This window comes from Fundulus heteroclitus, chromosome 21 (genome assembly GCF_011125445.2).
Source record: "Fundulus heteroclitus isolate FHET01 chromosome 21, MU-UCD_Fhet_4.1, whole genome shotgun sequence".
Classification (NCBI taxonomy): Eukaryota; Metazoa; Chordata; class Actinopteri; order Cyprinodontiformes; family Fundulidae; genus Fundulus; species Fundulus heteroclitus.
The window spans coordinates 22,330,204-22,352,676 of NC_046381.1; the positions used below are offsets into that span (position 1 = coordinate 22,330,204).

Below are 22,473 nucleotides of genomic sequence, written 5' to 3' on the forward strand. Positions count from 1 at the left end.
TCTTTGCGATGCGAAATGATCTCTTCATCCTAACAGTAAGGAATATATTTTCTGTTCAAATGTCCATCATTCCTACTCTTGTTTAGACTAATTCTTAAACACCAACTCGCTGTTGTGTGACATTTGAGATGCTGTAATATATCCAATTGCCATCAGTGATCATGCTCCAATAAATAAAACAGTACCCCCACAAAACAAAGGCTAGAGATTTAATACATCATTGCTTAAAGATTAATAATTTATCAAATATTTTAAAGAAGAGTGGGCTTCATACTTGGAGTACAATGATCTACCAGAGACATCAGCATCTATACTCTGGGAGGCAGGGAAATCAGTGATGAGAGGTAAAATAACTTAATTCTCATCTCATCAAAAGAAGATAGGAAACACAAAGATTTAGGAATTAGAAGAAAACATTAAGTTACTAGAAGCCTCCCAGGAAGAGGAAAAGCTGGGTAAAATTTGTAAAGCTAAATTAGAATTAAATAAATGTATTGAAAAGCAAAATAAATTTTAAATACAAAGACTTCGAATAGAAAACTTTGAACATGGCAATATGTCAGGAAGTGTTAGAAGAAATGTGAATGTAATCATTTTCTTTTTATCTTTTATTAAGGACTGTTCTACTGTTTTAACTTCACAGGAGAAACAGATGGTTCTCCTAGACAAGGAATCTCTTGCTATATATGTTAATCTTACACCTCTGTGTGTGCCAACCCCATGTTGTAAAACCCCCCTTGCCTTTTCTTTTGTTTCTTACCCCCATGTTGTGAACCCCTGACTCCGCCTGCCACTTCTTTGATGTCTGATAATAAAGGAAAAGGGACAGATGTAACCAGCACAGATGGAGCCGAGACTGATGAAAACGGCCTCACGTTTCTGGCTCTTCTGCCCTCTGTCTCCTTGACAAGAGTCTACAAACTTGTTTGTGTTGGCTTTCTTTCCAGAATAAAGGGGTTATTAAACTTAACTCTATCAGGAAGCTTCTTAGCAAATGTATATTTGCAGTGACAGATTCAAATGGGAATACATTATATGACCCTGAAAGTATAAACAACACCTTCCCAGATTTCTACAAATCCTTATACACATTGCAGGAAATCCATTAGATAATGACATTGAGAAATTTCTGAATAAAATAATACTTCCTAAATTATCAGATAGTCAAATGATGACCCTGTATTCATCACTGACAACAGCTATTGTCCCATATCCCTTATTAACACTTGTTGTGCCATTATAACGCCATGATGAATAATTCATCCCAGATTGGATTCTGAACAGTAGTATGGAGAAGGTAACAAAAGGAATTCCACACTGCTCCAGACATGAGACCCTCACAGCCACAAAGGAGAGAGAGCCAGCAAGGAAGGCCCAGACATTCAAACGGAGCATGTTTTAAAGCATAAATCTTAATCGTTCGGCTCCGCCGTCGGCCAATAGAGCTTTGAGCCTTATTACTGCTTTAATATTGAATATTAATGTCAGTTTAAAGGCAATTTTGATAACTTTAGACTTTAACTGATTTAGTGATCGATCGCTACAGCGACCCCAGGCGCCCGGAGGGAGAATCGCCTAAATAAGATCGGCCATAAGGTTTAAAAGATTTTACTGAAATATTGTGTTAATTCAGATAATCAGCATTACATAGTGATGTTCTCTGGATGTTCATTTTATTTCTATTATTAAATTCTTGAACTTGAAAAGAAGTTGTCACTCCTTTATTATATGTGTGTGCAGGGTTTGCTGGTAAAAGATCGCTAGTGCTTGAATTCATCCCTTTCAACCATTGTCCTGATATCATCTTAAGAGCTGATTATTACCAGACAATACTTAACAGACAGAGAGTTATGTATGAAACATTGAATAACTTTAAACAGTGTATAATTGCACAACACACTGATATTAAAATAATCTGTAAAGCTCTTTTAAAACGATTAAATAAAGTCACTTCTCTCATAATACACCATGAAAACTGAAATTCCATTGTGAGGGGCGATCATTTCCCGGTTAATCTACAGATGAATCTAAGATCTAACGAGATTCAAAGCTTGGAATTCCGCACTACTCCAGACATTTTGAATTGAGAAAGCTTCCTGAATGGAAAGAGAAACATCTTCAGCTTCAGAATAGAATTCCAGTTGTCTTATTTTTTACCTTTATTTTTGGACTCAAAGCATAATGTTTCCACCCTCATGTGGAATGGGGTATGGTGTTCTTGGGATGCAACTAAGCATTCTTCTTCCTCTAAACACAACGGCCAGGACATGTACTGGTTTAAGCAGGGAGATACGCCTCATACTGCAGAATGTAAGACCCTCTCACTGCATCGTGTTACTGATGGCAATAATAGGATCATTTACAAATAAATTAATTAAAAATAATCCTACAATGTGATTTCATGGATTTTCTTTGTCATTTTGTCTCTCATAGTTGAAGTTTACCTATGATGAAAATTACAGACCTTTCTCATCTTTCTAAGTTGGAGGACCTGCAAAGTCAGATGCTGAATACTTTTTTGACCCACTGTTGATGCTGTAAAATCCAACATTTATTTAAAGGAGCAAAATTTTATTATTTTAGATAGAAACAACCGAAAAATAGTGATGTGAAAAACTAAAGGTATCTTTTAGATGGAATATGGTATGACATCACAGACCATCTCTCTGTTTTATTCTCCAGTCTCTTGTTTACAAAGACGAATCGCCCTTGCAAATATGCGGACACAAGGTGACAGGTGAGAAGAGGAGGGGGGCTGAGTTGTTGCTGGGGTAGAGGTAGAGAGAGTCGAGGCTTGTCACACATCTTGCTTTGGTCAACAGACAGTGCACAACAGCCCACCTAGTGGTGAAATTTCGCTTATTGCTCCTTCAACAATAATGAAGATGGTTATTAATAGCTAACACTCAAAGGGAAAACATGTTACAACTGGATTTTTTTAAGCTTATTCCAAACAAAACTGCCCCACACTTAGAACACATAACTTGTTCTGTCTTGAGGGGACATCTGTGTTACTTCTACCCAGTCGCAAGTTATGATGGCAAATTCCTCTTGCAGACATATTAATAGTGGATCAGAAGCTATTTCTTGATCATTCTGGATGTAGGGTTTCAAATTTCCAGATGACTCAAAATGGTCTGCAAATGGCATCTGTCATCAGACTTACTGCATTCCACCAGTTCGATGTTTTCTTCTTAGCAAGTATGTTAATTACGTTACATGAGAATGTCTTGGTGACATAGCATCTGATGTTGACCTCATACGTTTGGTTGACATCTGAGTCGTCATGGCTTTAATCACATCTTGCTCTCTTTCTATCAATACAGTTCACAAACTTATTTAATACAGTATTTACACTATACAGCAGAGTTTACCAATAAATGTGTACTCATAGCATATAGAGGATGTGTCAGTATGTAAAGATATCCCATATAATATTAACACTAGCAAAAGTCATTATTTCTCTACAAAAACTTACCAGAAGAGTCAGCAGACCAGGAGGCAATAAATCCACCTTTTGATACGCTATGGTCAGCCAGGAAAACGACAGCCAGCTTGTTTGAGCCTGATTGGATAGTTCCAGGAGAGGTTTCCCCACAGTACTGGCCAATAATTGGAGAACCAGGGGATCCTCCATTAAAAACTGTTACAGAGTCCCAGCCGCATGTGGTGTGTGGTTCCAGGGTAAAGTAGCTGAAACTCAACTACAGAAACATGGAAAAAATACAAGGGAGAAAATTTTAAAGGACCAGTAGGTCTAGCTGCATTTGTTCTTTGCTTCAAGCGTTAATCTTGCAAATCATATCAAGTTAAAACCACCAGCTATTTAATGTTTTTGTTCTGGGGTTGATCTGAACATTTTACACCAGAACATACTGATGTTCCTCTTTGGCCCAGAATGGCAGCGTGGGCCTCTGCAGATTCCCAAGGCACTTATCTCATTAAATCTGTGTTTTGTTTTTCTTTTTGTTTGTTTTATCACCACTCCAAACGTTAAACCAATATGGGAGGCAAATTGTTGAATTTGATTAGAGTTAGAGAAACATTCTCTGTCATTATTTTGTCAGTTATCAAAGAGAACTAATTTAGGTTAGAAAGAGTTGTTTCATTCTAAATTAAATATTATTACATTACCTAATTATTATATTAATAAGCAAATTACTTTATTTCATAATGAAATTGCATTTTGAGAAACTTTTTTAGCAAAGTTACTATATGTATTTCAGAAACTTTTATTTCATGTTCTTATATTCACATGAGGGGGCATATTTATCTCAAGGGGGATGGGTCTAGTCATAGCTTTGCAGAGTTAATGAACTCAAGAAGGAACTCAAAAAAGGAACTGCAGCACATCTAACTAGCATCAGCTAACGCGCTAAGTAAGGCTAAGATACATACTTTTTAATATAATTGATTTAATATAGTGGTTTTATTAAGGTACAGTGCTCACTTAGATTCTACCACAGCTGCCCTGGGGCAGACTGACAGAAGTGGGGTCCCATACAATCAGCGTCTGACAGCAGGCAAAGCAGGTGAAGTGTTTTGCCCATGAACATAATGACTGAAACGTTAAGAGTGGAGGTATGAAACGGCAACACACAGGTTACAGGATAAACTGCTAACCCCTGCATTACTGTCGCCCTGTTGATAAATTTTGAATTGAATAAAAAAAATTACAAAGTAAGCTGATAAAAAAATTCTAATGTATAGTTTCTTTTTATTTCATGGATATATTTATTTATTTGATGGCATATTTATTAATGATTTATTAAAGCAGTGTTTATTTATTTAACATTGAATTAAATGGCTTTCTTTACTAACTGAACTAACACAGTACCAGTGTATTATAATATTATGTCAAACTAAATGTATGTAAATACTGTATCTGGATTCAAGAGTATTTTTTGTGCCATGGTGCAGTTGCTCTTCATTTGTTTCTGTTCTGGGGATTTATGGATCATTTACACCATATTGTGAACCCTCTGGATTTGCTCCTAGATATGGATGGAAAGTTTGTGATATTGTGCTGACCTCCGGAAGTATTTCTCCTAGGGTCAAATGCTATGAAGCTGCCTCATGTTGAGATATGCTATCATTTTGTTCCATCTATCTATCTGATGATCTGATGTTAATGACTGTACTGTGGAACAACAGCTGTTAGTGACTGTACTGTGGAACAACAGCTGTTGAATCCTGTTGCCCTATTTACTCGAAAATTCAAAGAATTCTTTGTGGAGCCAGCAAAAATAAGAAAAATGTAAGTATCCCAATATTTACAGCTTTGACTATATTTGCGCCTCAAATCATGGCCTCTATAAATTTGCAATCATCCGTCTAAGGATCCTGAGAGAGCTGAGTAGCAGTTTGACACAGAGGCAGATAATGAATATATGCCGATGCTAGCTAACATTAGTATGTTTCTTAGGACTACTCTACTGCTTTGTACAATTCTTACTAAGACTGATAAGATTCCTTTTCTGTTCTATAAATGCAACTGGATGTGTTTCTGACTCACTGTGATAGTGTGGCCAATGGGAGCTTCCAGTAGCCAAGCACAGCGACTCGGGCTGGGATACATGTTGGGGTAATTAGGACTGGATAATACTCCGCCCTCACCGGTCTGCCAGCCTCCACATTCTGCAGAGAGAACATTGACTCTTAGGGGCACTGAAGGTTGTGTTAGGGTTGCTAGGTAGGAAAATAGCAAAGTAAAATTTCAAGAATAAACTATATATATAAATTAAAGTAAACTATCAATGTCTTACCAGACAATGAGTACTTGGCCTTGAAACCCAAATCTGCCTGAGACGAGTCAGTCCGAAAATGGACCCAGAGCTCTGGTGTAAACACCACTATAGGGATCTGGGGTGCTGTTTGTCCACAGAACCTCCCCAACAGCTCCCCATCCAAGTCACCTTGAGAAGGTGTTGACAGTAAGATAAAAGAAACAAGAAAAGAAAACCAACAAAAAAATAACTTGCCTACTGCAGTGTGCTCTATTTTATTATTTCTTCCTTTTATGTGTCTACAATTGCATTGTCACAAAACATAAAAAAATATATTACAATTTTATTTATTATTTTCCAGATTCACTATATACTATATCATGCTATAAAAATAGGATACATTCTCAATATTTAGGAATCCCCTAGTATAAAGCTCCCCTGACTGCACAGGTATGGGGGATTGACAGTGAGTAACAGTATGAGTGAGACAAGACTGTCTGATCTGGTCCAAAGTGTTCCTAGCGGAGTAAACATTTTGGGCTTTATGAGGACGTTTTTGCCTGAGGCAAGGCAAGAATGACGAAAAAAAGGACATTAAAGTGCAAAACCGGGGCCTTCTGGCTGCAGTCAAATTATTTTTATAGGTTGGAAATTGGATATTCGTGCTGCACTGACTCGCTCTGCCTTCTTCCTCTTGAACTACTGCGGCAGCAGAGAGCATGCCTTTTCCTTCACACAAACAGTTTTTTGATCTGGGACAATGCACACTTTAAAGACAATATTTAACAGTTTTCAGTGTGTGCAAAATGAGAGAAAGCCTTGCTAGATATGGGGATCTGATTTAGGTAATTAAATACAGCACATCCATCCACATATAGAAAGCTGAAATGTCCTATTTTCTTTTTATTCCTTCAGGTGTGGTTTATGCTTTGTAAATAGTAAAACGATATAATGGTTTTACTCACTCAGTTCATGGTGGTCCTTAATATTACTGTTGTCGCTCTTCAGTTTAACTTTTCCCTGGACTCAAATAAAAACATTTTTCTCCTCGCCCTTGGCCAGTCAGTCAACACAAGTCTGTTCACCTCAGAACTAGCCTATGTTCTGCTCTTTTCGACCCTGCTCCTGAGCCAGGGCTGAAGAAACTGTTGCTGTAATCCTTGCAAGTGGGCAGAGCCGAGTAGAGCCTGGCCAAGCCAAGCTAGTGTAAAAGGCAGAGCTTTCGACTCTCACGCAATAAACGTGTGACACACGCAACACATGGCGTTTCTCACGCATAAAAATGAATGGGCTGCGGATGATCCGTTCACAGCACTGTCCAAACAGAGCTCAGTCAAAACCCCGCCTTCTGTGGAGCTCTTTCGGCTTCTTTCACAGCTTGTGGCCATCAGTAATTATTCCTGCTACAGTTCATGTTAACATAGTAGCCAGAAAAGCGATCAGAGTTATAAATAATTTTTGGTCTTAAAAGTGGTGAAAGTAAGCCGGTGCGGTCCGGTACTACGCAGGAGGCAATGGGGAGAGCGGCTGCCAGATAAAGCCTTCATTAAGAACCAGTCATGGCTGCACGCTGGATCAGAAAACAGTGCTGCAAAGCAGATGCAAAACGGCACTAAGTTTGTTTATAAGTTTCGTTTTTATTTATTCTGCCTTTTTTAATTACATGTGCTGTGATTCAGTGCCTCAGCACTCTTACTGCTCCTCTTCCCTCCCTTACTTCAGAGTCAGGGGCTTTTATCAGAGGCTGCCATATCATGCTATTTCATTTAACAACAGAACCAGTGGTGCTTTGGTTGGCTGCTGCATCACCTTGCACTTGAATGCATGTGCACAAAATTAAGTTACAAGTAATTTAGGTGCGCACTTGATTTTAAGGAACTTGTAACATCAGAACTTCAGCTCAGATTCCTTATTCCTCGTCTTCCCTCTAAAGGAGCACTTTACAGTCTTTATTTGTGCATTTTTTCCACTGTTTATTACTCGTGTGCAAGGCCCCCAAGGGGGAAAAAAATCTGTCCTCCTCACCGCCTTAAACCGGTTTCGTTATGTATAAATTATGCTGATACCAGACGTTACCAAAAAAACTTTTTTTTCTACAGTCACTTAGGAACAAGTGAGGGGCAGAGCTTAAAAAGCTGCGCATGTCCTCATCACATCTGGGGTTGCAATGCATTAAAAGTGCCATATAGGATTCCCCATTTAAGACTATTAGTGGGCTAAAAGCAAAGCAGAATGTAATCATTCCATCCGCTCTGACCACAAACAAAACCTATTCCGAGAACCACTTAAAACTCAGCTTTCGGCTTGCGTAATTACACATTAGAGCGCCCTGCGCCATACAGGAGATTTGTCTGGTCAGCGCTGAGACTGAGATGAGACTGTCACTGTAAAAGGTGACGACAAATATTATAAACTGTAACAGGCTAGAAGGGCATGAAGCTGAAAAGAGGGAAAACATCAGCAGCTGAATCATGCATAAAGACACAACGCACATCCATGTGTTCTTCAAGTGTTGCAGCTGAGGGGAAAATGTCAGACCATATAGGCTTGATAAAATTCAGCCTCATTTACCAATGAGGATATAGACCTACATTGATAAACAAACCCATAGGTCAATGATCCTATGCCTGGATGTAAATCTGACAATTCATATTGTGCCTTTTATAACCAACTACAATATTTTCTTGTTAAAATCAGGGAAAAAAGGTTATGATATGTTATGTTGTTGAGCTGCTTTTGAAGATCTTTTGCTTGGACAACAACTGTATTTCCCCCTTTTTAAAAAATAATAATATTCTCAACTCAACATTATTTATACTACTTAAAAACTAGTAATTCAAAACAAAATAAAAAGTTAAAGCCAGCAAAATGTAAAATAAAATGCAGATTCACCAAAACAAACAATAAAAAACTTCAAAAGCTAACATCTCAAAGTGTGTTTCAAGAGAAAATTAAACACAGAAAGTAAAATGGTCTGCCTGATATGTAAAGCTACTTGAATCCAGAATTTTGTGCAACAACTGAGAAAGTGTGATTACTTCTTTGCAGTCTTTGTTTTTTGGATGACTAATAAAAACTGATCTGCCAACCTGAGCAAACTAGAGGGAGCGTGCAGATGACGCAGGTCTGACAGATCCTGGAAAGTAAGGCCATGAAGATATTTAAAAAGAATTGCTGCTAAAACTGGAGAAATGTGCTCTCTTTTCATGGGAGCAGTTAAAAGAAGAGCAGCACATTTTGGAGCAGCTGCAGTCAAGCCACAATATTTTTGTTAAGTGCAGTGCAGTAATCTAAGCAAGTTGTAATTAAAGCACAAATTAAAAATCTTTAGTCAGCTGTTTTAGTTTGAAAAAGCTGGAACGGACCACAGATTTTAAGAGTGCATCAAAGTTAAGATTACCATATTCTCTAGTCTTACACTTAGGTCTGTAGCAGTCAGTGTCAGATACTGACTTTAAGGACCCCGGTCAACACTAATGTTAGAGACATTAATGCACCCAAACAACATACATTTGGAGAAGTTTATTTTTAGAGCAATCATTTTATGAAGTCAGACTTCATAAAAGTCTGACTGTCCCCTGTCTAAAAAAGATGGCTAAACACAGGTTTCTTATAAATGACTCAAGAGGGACGGGGTAAAGAGAAAAGAGAAAGTGCCTTAATTGGGGCACTCTGCATGAGTGGTACTATTTATTAAAATAAAACAAAAACAGAAGTTCTCCATTCTTAAAAAAGGAGTGTAATAATACCATCAATAAAACAACTTTATTACTGTATTCAGAATTATTTGTTCATTTGAACAGGTGTGTGCTTTTTTCTGTTTTTTTCTGTCTTGTGACCATCCAAAGAAAGGTGGAGGTGTAGCCATTTATATAAAAAACAAATTCCATGCTACTCTCCTCTCATCTATATCCATTAGCAAAGATTTTGAATTTTTGTAACTGAAATTTGATTTTAAACAGGAATGGTCTGTTACAGTCATGGGCTGTTAAAGACCTCCCTTAGCATGCAGTGAGGCTCTAGGTTCCTTAATTAACTTAATTCCCTAAATACTGTCAGCTCAACATGGCCTAGCATTAAATACCCCTTAAGATCGTCACATCTTAATCTTATAATAATAAATGCCCCCCACAGAAATAGTGATGTTGGTGGTTTTGGGAACCATCGGAGTGATCGCTGTGCCATTGCAGTGGTCAGGAATGCCAAACTCCCTAAGACTAAACCACAAATTCTAGTCAGAAGAGATTTTAAGTTTTTTCATGTGCAGGCTTTTCTGCGTGATTTATCTGATTTTGAGTGGCAACAAATCTCCCTCCTTGAAGACGTTGAGCTGGCCTGGAATTTCTTTCATTCTGAATTCCTGAGTCTTATTAATAAACACGCTACCTTATGAAGGTTTCAGATAAAGGGACAAAACAATCATTGGTTTTCCACTGAAATTGGAAACGAAAGTTACTGCTGTAACTACGGTTCTATGAATCCCGGATGACCGCCAGAGGCGGTGCTTCAAGCACTGAATGATCATTCTTGCGCATGCGCAGGTTGAGTACTAATGACAACAAAGTCACCTGTGACCTGCCGGGGACCCACGTGACTCTATATAGTCACGTGGCACCCGGCGTTCAATTCCTCAATCTTCTCGTGAAAAGCAGAGATTCCGAGGGACCAAGCACTCTGGCGGTGCTTTAAGCACTGGATGACTTATGTCAACAAGGTCACGAGGAATCAGCAACATTCAAGGAACATCCACCTAATGTGTTGTAGATGTATGCTGGATGAGGCGCAGCCACATTCACCCTGCCGCATGGCATATAACATCCAATGGCACCCCAGTCATGGCAGCAAACGATGTCGACATGCCCCTTGTAGAGTGGCACTTCACTCCTGTCAGCAGTGGCTGGTCCTGCAAGGCATAAGCCTTGGAGATCAAATCTACAACCCAGTGTGCCAGTCACTGCTTAGAAAGTGCCTTACCTTTCCGTGAGCCGGCGTAGCAAACAAAAAGGCTATTTGTCTTTCGGAAGGATGCCGTGACATTGACATATGCCTCAAAGGCACGAACAGGGCACAGTGGTTCGGAGGGGCATCCAGTATCAAACCAAGCGAGATGGAGTGGCTGGTTACCATCCGCCTTCAGTGACACCTTAGGAATGAACGCTGCGTCACGCCACAGTGTAACAACTGACCCATCAGGATTCCACCGGCAGCAGGGCTCGGCCATCGAGAGAGCCCGCAATTCACCTACACGCTTTGCTGAAACCATCGCCAAAAGGAACGCTGTCTTCAGTGAGAGCCATTTGAGGTCTGCTGATGCCAGGGGCTCAAATGGGTGGGATCAAAGAGCCTCAAGCACCAGAGAAAGGTCCCATGCCGGTGCCACAGGGCGGTTGGGTGGATGCAAACGCCGAGCACCTCTCATAAACAGCACAACGTCCTTGTCTCGGCCCACTGAATAGACCCGTCCTGCAGGGGAGACGCATTGGCGAGCCGGAGCTGAGCTCGTGCAGTAGAGGAAACCAACTCCTCGCTGGCCAGAAGGGGGCTACCAGCAGAACCCTGTGCCCTCACTGGCGTACCCTTAGGAGAGTCTGAAAAAGCAGACTGAATGGTGGAAAGGCGTAAAGGAGGGTCCAGTTGTCTGCCAGCGCATCATGGCTCAGAGGGCTGCTGTCGTCCAAGGAGAACCAAAGGGGACAGTGAAATGCGTCCCTTGAGGCAAAGAGGTCCACGTCCGCCCTGCCGAAGACCTTCCAGATGTCCTCCACTACCTCTTGGTGAAGCTTCCCTCTCCTGGAAGTGGCTTCTGGCGGGATAGAAAATCTGCTGGCACGTTCTCTGGCCCAGGGATGTAAGCTGCTCTGAGGCTGGCCAAGTATGGAGCTCCCCAGGTTAGCAGCTGTTGAGTCAAACACAACAATTTCCTTGACCTGGTACCCCCTTGGTGGTTGATGTGAAAAACCACAGCAATGTTGTCTGACCTCACCAGCACATGCTTTCCCTGCAAAACAGGGAGAAAGCTCTGAAGAGCCAGAAGTACAGCCTGTAATTCCAGGACATTGATGTGTTCCCTGCTCTGCCGCTAGGACCATGTCCCCTGTGCCATTTGACCCCGCCAGGTTGCACCCCAGCCCTTGGAGGATGCATCCGTAAACACAACTTCCCGACGACACGGGAGGGAGCCGAGCGGGACCCCTGTCGTCATAAATATCCTCACCCTCCACTGGGACAGAGACTGAAGACACTGAGGCCCCACCCGAAGTCGTCTGAGACGATGACTGTCCTGTGTGGAGTCCAGACTCAAGCTGTTCAACTACATCTGGAGGGGCCGCAATGACAGCAGTCTCAAGGGCACTACGGCGGATGCGGCTGTGAGCATGCCCAAAAGGCGAAGATACCGCACAAGAGGTGGTGCCATGCCATGGCTGAATTCCGGAAGGATGCTCAATACGCTGTTCACCCGCTGGGGTGACGGGCAAGCAGTCATCGACACAGAATCCATGGCAAAGCACAGGAAGACAGTCTCCTATGAGGGAGTCAGACTGCTTTTCTCCATGTTTACCTGCAAGCCCAAATGATGGTGCACCTTGCTGGCCAAGGGCGCTTGGCCAGCAAGGTGCACCATCCATAGGCACAGAGGTGCTCCATCCATAGGCACAGACATAGGTCCAAAGACCTGCTCCAGGTCACGGAAACCAGGCTCAAGACCAAGCTGGGGCAAGGTAATTTCGTTCCTTTCGAGCCACGCAGTCTGGTTGGCGTCCTCCTAAGCCTTCAAGGGGCCGGGGGCCCGCAGACCTTAGGGCCTGCGGTCGGTTGTTTTACCCCAGGACAGCTCGGCTTCTGGGCTGCCCACACCCCAGATTTGTGGGTGTTGTCCACACTGTCCAGAGGGGACCGTCTTCAATTCTGCCGCAGGCCACCCGTCCTTGGCCAGGTCAGGATGACTGTGATCCCCAACCCGGTGAAGGCACAGGCACTAAACCAAGAAATCTGGCGGCTGTCACAGACTCCCCTGTATCCTCCTGGGAGGCAATGGAGTCAGACCCGAAGGCCCCGGAGCCCAGCTCCGGGAGGTCCTCACAGAAGTGGGTGCCAGAGGCCGCCACAGAAATAGCATCATCATCAGTGACTGATACTTCATCCTGCTCGGGAGGGAGAGCTGCGCTGCGATCACCACCAGCCTGAAAGGACTGGAGAAGGGCCTTCATTTCGGCCAGCTCAGAAGTGAGATGATCCACTCTTGTGGACAACCTCCCTGCATCGGTCCGTCTGGCTCGTTTTGCCGGCACCAAAGGTGCAGCCACAGTAGGCCGCTTGTACATCGTCTTTCCCGGCGGCAACAGACTATGTTGCCGCCGGGACAACCCAGTCGGTAGGCTGCTGCAGCGCAGCCAACCGATCCAGCCTGACCGACCGGGGCATGATGGAGCAGTTGGGGCAGGCGTTATCCGACAGCGCCTCCCGGAGATGTTTCACACCAAGACAGGAGGGACACAAATCATGCCCGTCGTCAGGCTGAAACAGAGCCAGACAGGTCGAGCAGCACAAATTTTCCAGCATCATAATGCTGAAGGCGCGATCAGCCCGCCACCAACAAGAAGTCACCACGAGCAGCAAACGCCACTGGCAACTCCGTTGTAGGAAAACTCCCTTAGAGGTTTCGAACACAGTGTGAGCAGAAACGCCACCAGCGAGTCCGCTTGTTAATTAAGGATGAACTTAACGCGAGCAGAAAACGCTACTGGTGAGTCAGATAAACCAACTTATAGAGAACTCAACTTATAGAGAACTCAACGCGAGCAGAAAACGCTACTGGTGAGTAAAAACAGCCACAAAATTACCATGGTAAATCAACGGGAGCAGTACACTACTACTGAGAAAAGAACAAAACTTACCAGTTCATGTCGCGGCGACGGCAAATCTGGTAAGGTGAAACCAGCTTGTGCAGCCTCTGGAGAGCGAAACTTACCCGCAGCTCCGACCAAACCCGGTCACGGGGCTATTAGCAACAAGCAGCTAGGCTAGCACTTGGTACACACAGAAGCAGTCAGCTTCACACGACTATACCTGCGCGCGAGAAGAACGAAGGGATTGAACGCTGGGTGCCACGTGACTATAAAGAGTCACGTGGGTCCCCGGCAGGTCACAGGTGACTTTGGTGTCATTAGTACTCGACCTGTGCATGCGCAAGAATGATCATTCAGTGCTTAAAGCACTGCCTCTGGTGGTCAGTAGGGATGAAATAGAACCTTCTAAAAAGAAAGGGATTTTTGTTTTTTGTGCCAGAGCACGAAAAACAAAAATTGAGACATATCGGATCATTATTCGTCACCTCCAATATAAATGTACCTCCTTAATTAAGAAGGATAAATCAGAATTTTAGTAGTCCAAAACTACTAAAAATCTTAATGATCCAATGAAAATTTTGAACGTTGTGAGATTTGTTTCTGGTGCTTTGCCTTCTGCTGAACTCCCAAATCTTTTGGTTAAAGATTCAGTAAACCCGACCAACAAATGGGAGTCAAATTATTTTAATGAACATTTTATTTGCAATAATTCCCGCATTTCAATAACTTTGAAAGCACCGTTATATCTGATGAACCTTCTATTGCAAGCCGTCTCCCTATTGATTGCTCTTTCCGTTTTGAACCTGTGTCTACTTCTGAAGTCCGTAGTGCACTAAAAAACTTGTCCAGATAGCTTGGATACTTTTTTCTTAAACTGGCTGCTGACTTAATTGCCGACCCTCTGGCTACTATTTTTGATCTAAGGCTTAGCACAAACAAACTTTTGAAAGTTTGGAAATCAGCATTTGTCCTCCCACTTCTAAAAGGCGGTGAACCTTAAATTGTCAATAATTACAGGCCTATTTCTAAATTATGTATTCTGGCCAAGGTTTTTGATAAATTGGTATGCAATCAATTGAGATTTTTTTTTTAGAACTGAGGAACTTCAGTCTAGTTTTTGGGATCAGCACAACACTGTCAATACTGCCCTGAAAGTTCTTAATGACGTGTTTGAGCCATTGGACTCAAACACGTTCTGTGTGGCTTTGTTCATTGACCTATCTAAGGCATTTGATACTGTGGACCACGACTTCCTGTTGAGAATTCTATTTTTTTTTTTATTTTAAATTAAAATTTTACAATCTGCTTTTAATGTAGTGCAGATTCGTCTGGAAAATCTAAAACTGGTTATAAATGCTGATAAATCAAAACTAATGATTTTTTTTTTAAATTCATCCGTTTCCTAGAAAAATTGCTTCAACCAGCTGCCTGCGATCCTTAACTCTTGTTTCCCACTGTGCCCTGAGGTTCATCACTGGTTGCAGCCCCCTCACTCACCACTGTGAACTCTATGCAAAAGCTGGCATATCTTCTCTCAGTGTAAGACGCTATACACAATGGATGACCCTGGTCTATAAGGCTCTTCTTGGCTTGGTTCCCGCACATTTATGCACTTTTCTTAAGAGAATTGGTAGCTGTTATGCCCTAAGATCAAACGACATTCTGCACCCTCAAGGTAAATCTTTTGAACAGTGTCTGTCTTCTTAATTTGTTATTGTATCTATAACTGTTGCACTTTATACTGCATATTTATTTACTACTTATTTACTCACACTTTAGTACTTCTATATTTTAAAGTCTTTGTGTTGGATATTTGCTGCCTCTTTGTTGTCGTTCATCTGTTTTGATTGTTATGACGTGTGCTGCTGCCTTTCTTGGCCAGGTCACCCTTGTGAAAGAGGTCTTGATCTCAATTGGCTTATCTGGTTAAATAAAGGTTAAATAACAAAATAAATAAAAACTTAAGTAGTGAGGGATGTTACCCACATGTGAAGGAAATAAAACTTAATTAATAGCAGTTAAATTAATAAATTTTTAGACTGGTGTTTACAGCTGTTTTGTTATGTTGTTTTCTTTAGATGGGTGGATGTGTGCCTAGTTGAATCGCCAGTACTATATACAAAAAAATTTGGTTGGTTCCACTTATACCCTCCAATACTCTGATGTCCGCTTTGACCATTAATGCCATGCATTTTTGGGATCACTCTACCACTACTGCCTTCTGATCTACCTTGTTGAACATCTAGTTAAACTTTGCTAACTGACATGACAATGGATCAGGAAATACTAGATCCGGAAATATGAATTTTTGTTTGATCACTGTCAAAATTCTTTGGCCGTGCCTCCCACTTTGACTGTGAGACTATGCTTTGCTCCAATTATTTTAGATCTTAGAAGGATAATTATTGAAAATCGTACTATGGCACTACACTAGGTTTCTTCAGGTAGAGGGTGAATCTCAAATCCCTAATTAAAGATCTATTGCTTTTATAGAGTCAGTATAACACGAGAAAACTCGGAAATTGTGGTAAAACATAGAAGTCATTTTGGGAGAACTTACCTAAGCGGAACTGAAGGTAGTCTAATTCACAAGTCTGATGGCTTTCCAGGTGCATGTCTTCAATAACGACCACGATTGAGGAGTTAATGTGAAGTGGATTCTGAATCAACCACTCACAGTTTAGGTTGTTGCTGTAGTTGGACACTTGGAAGCCAGGTGATGTGAAGTTGCCGCCTGCTGGGTCATTCAGAATTCCACCACACTCTGACAAAACATGAACATATAAGAGAGGCAAAACTATACTTTACAATTCAAAGAAAACACAAAATTTCTAGTAACTTTAGAGATGATATTTAAAACCATTTCCTTTAAACAAAAACCAATTAGCATAAACAGAGCTACAAACAGTATATAACTATTTGTCGGAAGTTCAGATGTATTATTCTGGGACAATATCTGACCTGAATGAGTAAAGTTGACAAGAATGTTGACAGTCTTCTTTGCAACGCTATGTGTGGGTATAACCATGCCGACCTAGCAGTCTAATAAATAAACTTTATTTATGTAGCACTTTTCAGGTTAAAAACAAAAAAGGGCTTCACAATAAAAAACAGAAAAACAATGAAAAATAAAAACATAAAAAGATTTAAAAAAATATATAGATAAAACAGCATAAATTCAACCGCATAGCAGATTGGTGTTTAACTAGTTAAAAATTAGTTTAACACCAATATGAACAAGCGAGACTTGACCTGCTTCTGAATCAACAGAGTGAAGACAGCACAACAATAAAGGCAATGTATTCTACAATCGATGGTCCACGGCTCTAAAGGACCAAACCCCTCTAGTCCTGAAAAGAGTTCATGGAGCCATTAACAGCCTTCGACTGGAGGATCATAAACTACGAGTAGTGGGGGAATACAGCTGTACAAGGTTGGAGCTTGACCACATAGTTTAGAAGTATAGAAATATTTCTTAGCTGAATTAACAAGCAGTTTTTTAATAAACCACCATAGCACTCTAGTGACATGACAGAGGAGGCAAAATACACCCATAAATGGCTTTATATCAGTTATTTAGTTCTCAGGAACAATAATTAGATTTTGTGTCTTATAGTTTACCAGCAATTACTGTAGTTACAAAGTTTATCAAGGAGGACAACTTCAAATATTCAGTTGGCTCAAAAGAACAATAGAGCTGAATATCATCAGCATTAACATTGTATCTTCCTGATTATCTTGCCAATGAGGAAATATATAAAAGAAAGAGCATAGAAAACAGCAAGCCCTGGATAAAACAACTCAGGAGCGCAAAACAAATGTAGACCTGGGGTGCAAGTAGAAGGCGATGAGGCAAGGTGACACGGAGCAATAGTGGGGAGTGGTTGACTCAGCAGTAGCAGAGCAGTAGAAACCAGCACGATGTGGAGAAATGAGAGGAGCTTAAATACTGGAAGGAAATGAGCTGGTACAAAGGCAGGAGTAGATTGGTTGATTAATCATAGGTGTGGAGAAGGAGCTGGGAGAGAAACTGAGGTGGGATCTAGAGGCAACAGTGGGCAAGAGAGAGCAACAAGTAAAGCAGACAGAATGTAACTAAATAAATACATACAAAAACCCAGAACTGAGTAACCCATGACAAGCACACATACAAAAATCAGAAGGTTGTATAAAAAAATGACAAGGATTCAAAAAGCTTCTTCTTCAGGTGCTTGAAAATGGCTAAGGACACTTTGGTCTCTCTCTACATAATCTGGCTTGTGTCCCAAAAAGTCAAGTAGTGAAATCTATCCAAAAAGCTCAACCCCCCCTCCCCCAAAAGCTCTCTTCTAACAGTGTTTTAAGCATATATATTTAAGTAATAACATGATCAACATGTAAGGAGGGATTTAATGCTCAAATTACACTCTGAAGAAAAGAAGCAGTCTCTAAGATGGGCTCTGCATGGGAGTTGCTGGCTCTGGGTTCACAAGGGGTTCTAGGGCATCCCCCAAAGTCTACAGAGAAAACAGCCTGTTTTCCCCATGCAACAGAGGTAAGAGGGATAGATGCACCAGCATCCGCCAGCTTCTACTCCAATTCCCCATTCAAAGGTTCTACCTTATTTCCCTCACCAGTGGTCAAAAAGCTCTCTGTTTATCTTAAGTGCTGGGTTTTAGCATCATTTGCTGGCATTATTTGCATCTGTGCAATTTCTATTTTACTATTTTACAAGAGTTAGCACTAAGGTATCAATTAGGTTTAGGTTAGGGTGAAGGTTCGGTATATACTTGTAAAGGTTAGGTTTAAGCTCAGGTTTAGGCCATAGAAAGTCTTGAAAATCAAAAGTCAATGGAAGTTAAGGCACGGCCCCCCTTTTCTATTTTAAACATGCATGTGTGTGAGGGCGGGGGGGTCTTTTTTGTTTGTCAGAACCGCCCATGCAATGGTCACTCAGTTTATACTTTGCTTTAGAAAATTACTCACCTGCAGGCTCATCAGAGGAGTAGGTAGCCATAAAGCCACCATTGGATACAGAAGCATCAGTGCGGAACACAATAGCCATGGTGTTGCCAGAGGAGTGCAGCTGAGTGCCGGGTGATACACTACCACAGAATCGCTGCAGGCGAGGGGCATCAGCACCCAACCCATTAAACACCTGTAAGAAATACGATTCTGATAAGACAATAATTGTATTGAAAATATTTGTTCTTTCCAGTCTATAAAAGGATTTTGTGTTTTATTTTTCAAGTTTCCAAATATCTGATCACGAGTTTTTGTCAAGCTCTACCTCAACAAAAGTACTTATTTTTAGCATATAGTTTACATTTTAATTTGCCTTAATTCTGATGTGTGGACCTGAGGAAATTAATAAAGAGATATGGACCTTTCCTAATGTAATTAAGAAAGAGCTGGTACACAGTAATAGATCATGACATAAAGCACAACATGACAGATATTAGCAATTATAATGTGTTTCCTAAATGGTGCGGCCTGCATTAGAAAGAAAGATTTATATATATATATATATATATATATATATATATATATATATATATATATATATATATATATATGTACACAGGGGTTGGACAATGAAACTGAAACACCTGGTTTTAGACCACAATAATTTATTAGTATGGTGGCCTCCTTTTGCAGCCAATACAGCGTCAATTCGTCTTGGGAATGACATATACGAGTCCTGCACAGTGGTCAGAGGGATTTTAAGCCATTCTTCTTGCAGGATAGTGGCCAGGTCACGACGTGATGCTGATGGAGGAAAATGTTTCCTGACTCGCTCCTCCAAAACACCCCAAAGTGGCTCAATAATATTTAGATCTGGTGACTGTGGAGGCCATGGGAGATGTTTAACTTCACTTTCATGTTCATCAAACCAATCTTTCACCAGTCTTACTGTGTGTATAGGTGCATTGTCATCCTGATACACGGCACCTCCTTCAGGATACAATGTTTGAACCATTGGATGCACATGGTTCTCCAGAATGGTTCGGTAGTCCTTGGCAGTGACGCGCCCATACAGCACAAGTATGGGGCCAAGGGAATGCCATGATATGGCAGCCCAAACCATCACTGATCCACCCCCATGCTTCACTCTGGGCATGCAACAGTCTGGGTGGTACGCTTCTTTGGGACTTCTCCACACCGTAACTCTCCCGGATGTGGGGGAAATTAGTAAAGGTGGACTCATCAGAGAACAATACATGCTTCAAATTGTCCACAGCCCAAGATTTGCGCTCCTTGTACCATTGAAACTGACGTTTGGCATTGGCACGAGAGACCAAAGATTTGGCTATAGCAGCCCGGCCGTGGATATTGACCCTGTGGAGCTCCCGACGGACAGTTTTGGTGGAAACAACAGAGTTGAGGTGCACATTTAATTCTGCCATGATTTGGGGAGCCGTGGTTTTATGTTTTTTGGATACAATCCGGGTTAGCACCCGAACATCCCTTTCAGACAGCTTCCTCTTGCATCCACAGTTAATTCTGTTGGATGTGGTTTGTCCTTCTTGGTGGTATGCTGACATTACCCTGGATACCATGGCACTTGATACATCACAAAGACTTGCTGTCTTGGTCACAGATGCGCCAGCAAGACGTGCACCAACAATTTGTCCTCTTTTGAACTCTGGTATGTCACCCATAATGTTGTGTGCATTGCAATATTTTGAGCAAAACTGTGCTCACACTCTGCTCTTATTGGTTCAATGTGCAATTAATGAAGATTGGCCACCAGGCTGGTCCAATTTAGCCATGAAACCTCCCACACTAAAATGAGAGGTGTTTCAGTTTCATTGTCCAACCCCTATAGATAGATAGATAGATAGATAGATAGATAGATAGATAGATAGATAGATAGATAGATAGATAGATAGATAGATAGATAGATAGATAGATAGATAGATAGATAGATAGATAGATAGATTACATCAAAGTCCTCACTTTAGTAGTAAAATGAGAAAAACTGTTTCTCGCACAGCTGCAAGTACAAGAATACACATACATATATTCTTGTATGTGTATACCCAGAGTGGCAGCTCAACCCAGAACCTCATAACAAGGTCCTGATACATATATTGCAGCTGTGCGAGAAAATTATTTTATACAATAGACTCATATACTGATAGACAGTGGGAGTTCAGTGTGTTCCCCAAGGAAAAACTTGCAGATGGGCAAAAGGAAGATGGAAGTCAACTTACTGATTTCCAATTGCAAGATGACTACTCCCTTCTAAATTGGACTTAATAATGTGAAAAAAAGTATAGTATAGAAAACAGAATAAGAATGGTCAAACGAAACTCACATCAACGTAGTCAAACACACAGGAAGTACCAGAATCTTCCAGCCGCAGGTCATTAATGTTGAGTGTGACCCTGCGGTTAGGTGTAACCACCAACTCCCAGCGACACACTCGGCTGTGAGGATATAAATTTGGGTAATTGGGTGAGGTGATGGTACCAGATGGAGCATTCAACTCTCCTCCACAAGCTAGATTTGGAGAAGAAAAAACAAACAGATACACAATGTAAGATAAAATAATTCAACAAAGCTTATTCTGATTGTCAGATTATAAATAAAACCAAACCACCCCCCCCCCAAGTTATTTTGATATTAGTTACAAGTGGAAAATGGACTGCATTTGTGTAGTACTTTCTAGTCATACCAAGCACTCAGAATATTTTAGATGTGAGACACAGTCACCTAATCTACACACATTTATACATCGATACATAGAACAGTAGGCAACTTGGGGTTAAGTGCCTTGCCCAAGGGCACTTCAACATCTGGGCAGAAGACTGAAATCAAACCAACAGTCAACCCATAATGGCATCCTTGAATAAGGATAAGGAAAGTTCAATTCCTCTGAAATCAGGCTAAATTAAAGGAGCATTAGTAATAATGACACCTAGTATTTCAAATTGGAACAATACATACATAGCCTACTGCCACTGACAGCAGCCTATATCGTTTCCTCAATGGCCTGTTGCTCCTGTAAAATAGTCTGACAATTGGAAATAGGACTGGTAATAATCATTGCATTTATTAGCAAAATACCGATTCATCTTAGTAAAAGTGCACTTATGTATATGATAGAAAAATCCTGACAGCATGTCCAATGACAAATGTGTGTGATCTTGCACAAAGCAGTCATTTCCAATCATCATTTTAAATGCTCCTACCTTCAACACTAGCTTCGAAAAACAGGCTGAAACCAGCTGCATTTCCACTGGTGTCACTCACAAATTTGACAAAGGCAAAACTGTCGGATGTATCAAGCGAAGCTGGAATATTGCTCCCACAATGTCGCCCCAGCAGACGTCCTGTGCAAGGAGTGCAAACAAAAAAGTTAAACTTATTGAGACAACAAGTCTCAAAAACAAGCAAGAATTTGGGATACTTACATGATTTCCAAAAAAAGGGTTTCTTTTGTTTTCTCACCTGATGCATTGTACTCTCTGATCTCCACATAGTCAGAAGTACATCCAGGACTGCTTTCCAGGCTGAAGTTCCTATAGCTCAGGGTAAGGTAGTGTCCAGTGGGCCCTTCCAGATACCATTCACAGTTAGAGCCTTCGGGATAGTTTGATCCAGGGAAGCCTGGACTTTCAATATCCCCTGACTGACCTAGATAGGTTCCTCCACACGATGCTGTGAGGGTTTTTGGGTGGAAAAGGAAATATATGAAATGAGCGTTGGCCCCAAAGCATCTCTCAATTTTCTTTAAAGTTCAATATATCTATTTTAGAACCTGCAGAGTTTGAATTTCTGTTTTTTCTATGTTTCTGCTCCAACAGATATTACCCACTTTCAATTTGCAAAAAATTCAGGGAATTGAAATAAGCTGGAAGTCTTCATCAGAGGTATAAGACGTGCAATTTATACTACAGTGTAATGAATTGTAA

At 41.1% G+C, this 22,473-nt stretch overlaps 1 protein-coding gene across 1 annotated transcript in view; it reads right to left on the reverse strand.

The window, feature by feature from the left end:
* Window positions 1–22,473, reverse strand: part of cubn (cubilin (intrinsic factor-cobalamin receptor)) — a 350,345-nt gene that overhangs the window by 62,176 nt on the left and 265,696 nt on the right. The window contains exons 46-53 of the mRNA XM_036125467.1: window positions 22,010–22,219; window positions 21,751–21,891; window positions 20,874–21,058; window positions 18,539–18,710; window positions 16,134–16,337; window positions 5,766–5,915; window positions 5,516–5,637; window positions 3,479–3,704 (exon numbers count right to left, since the gene is read on the reverse strand). Of these exons, the coding sequence (XP_035981360.1) occupies window positions 3,479–3,704; window positions 5,516–5,637; window positions 5,766–5,915; window positions 16,134–16,337; window positions 18,539–18,710; window positions 20,874–21,058; window positions 21,751–21,891; window positions 22,010–22,219 (1,410 nt within the window). The remainder of the gene's footprint in view (window positions 1–3,478; window positions 3,705–5,515; window positions 5,638–5,765; window positions 5,916–16,133; window positions 16,338–18,538; window positions 18,711–20,873; window positions 21,059–21,750; window positions 21,892–22,009; window positions 22,220–22,473) is intronic.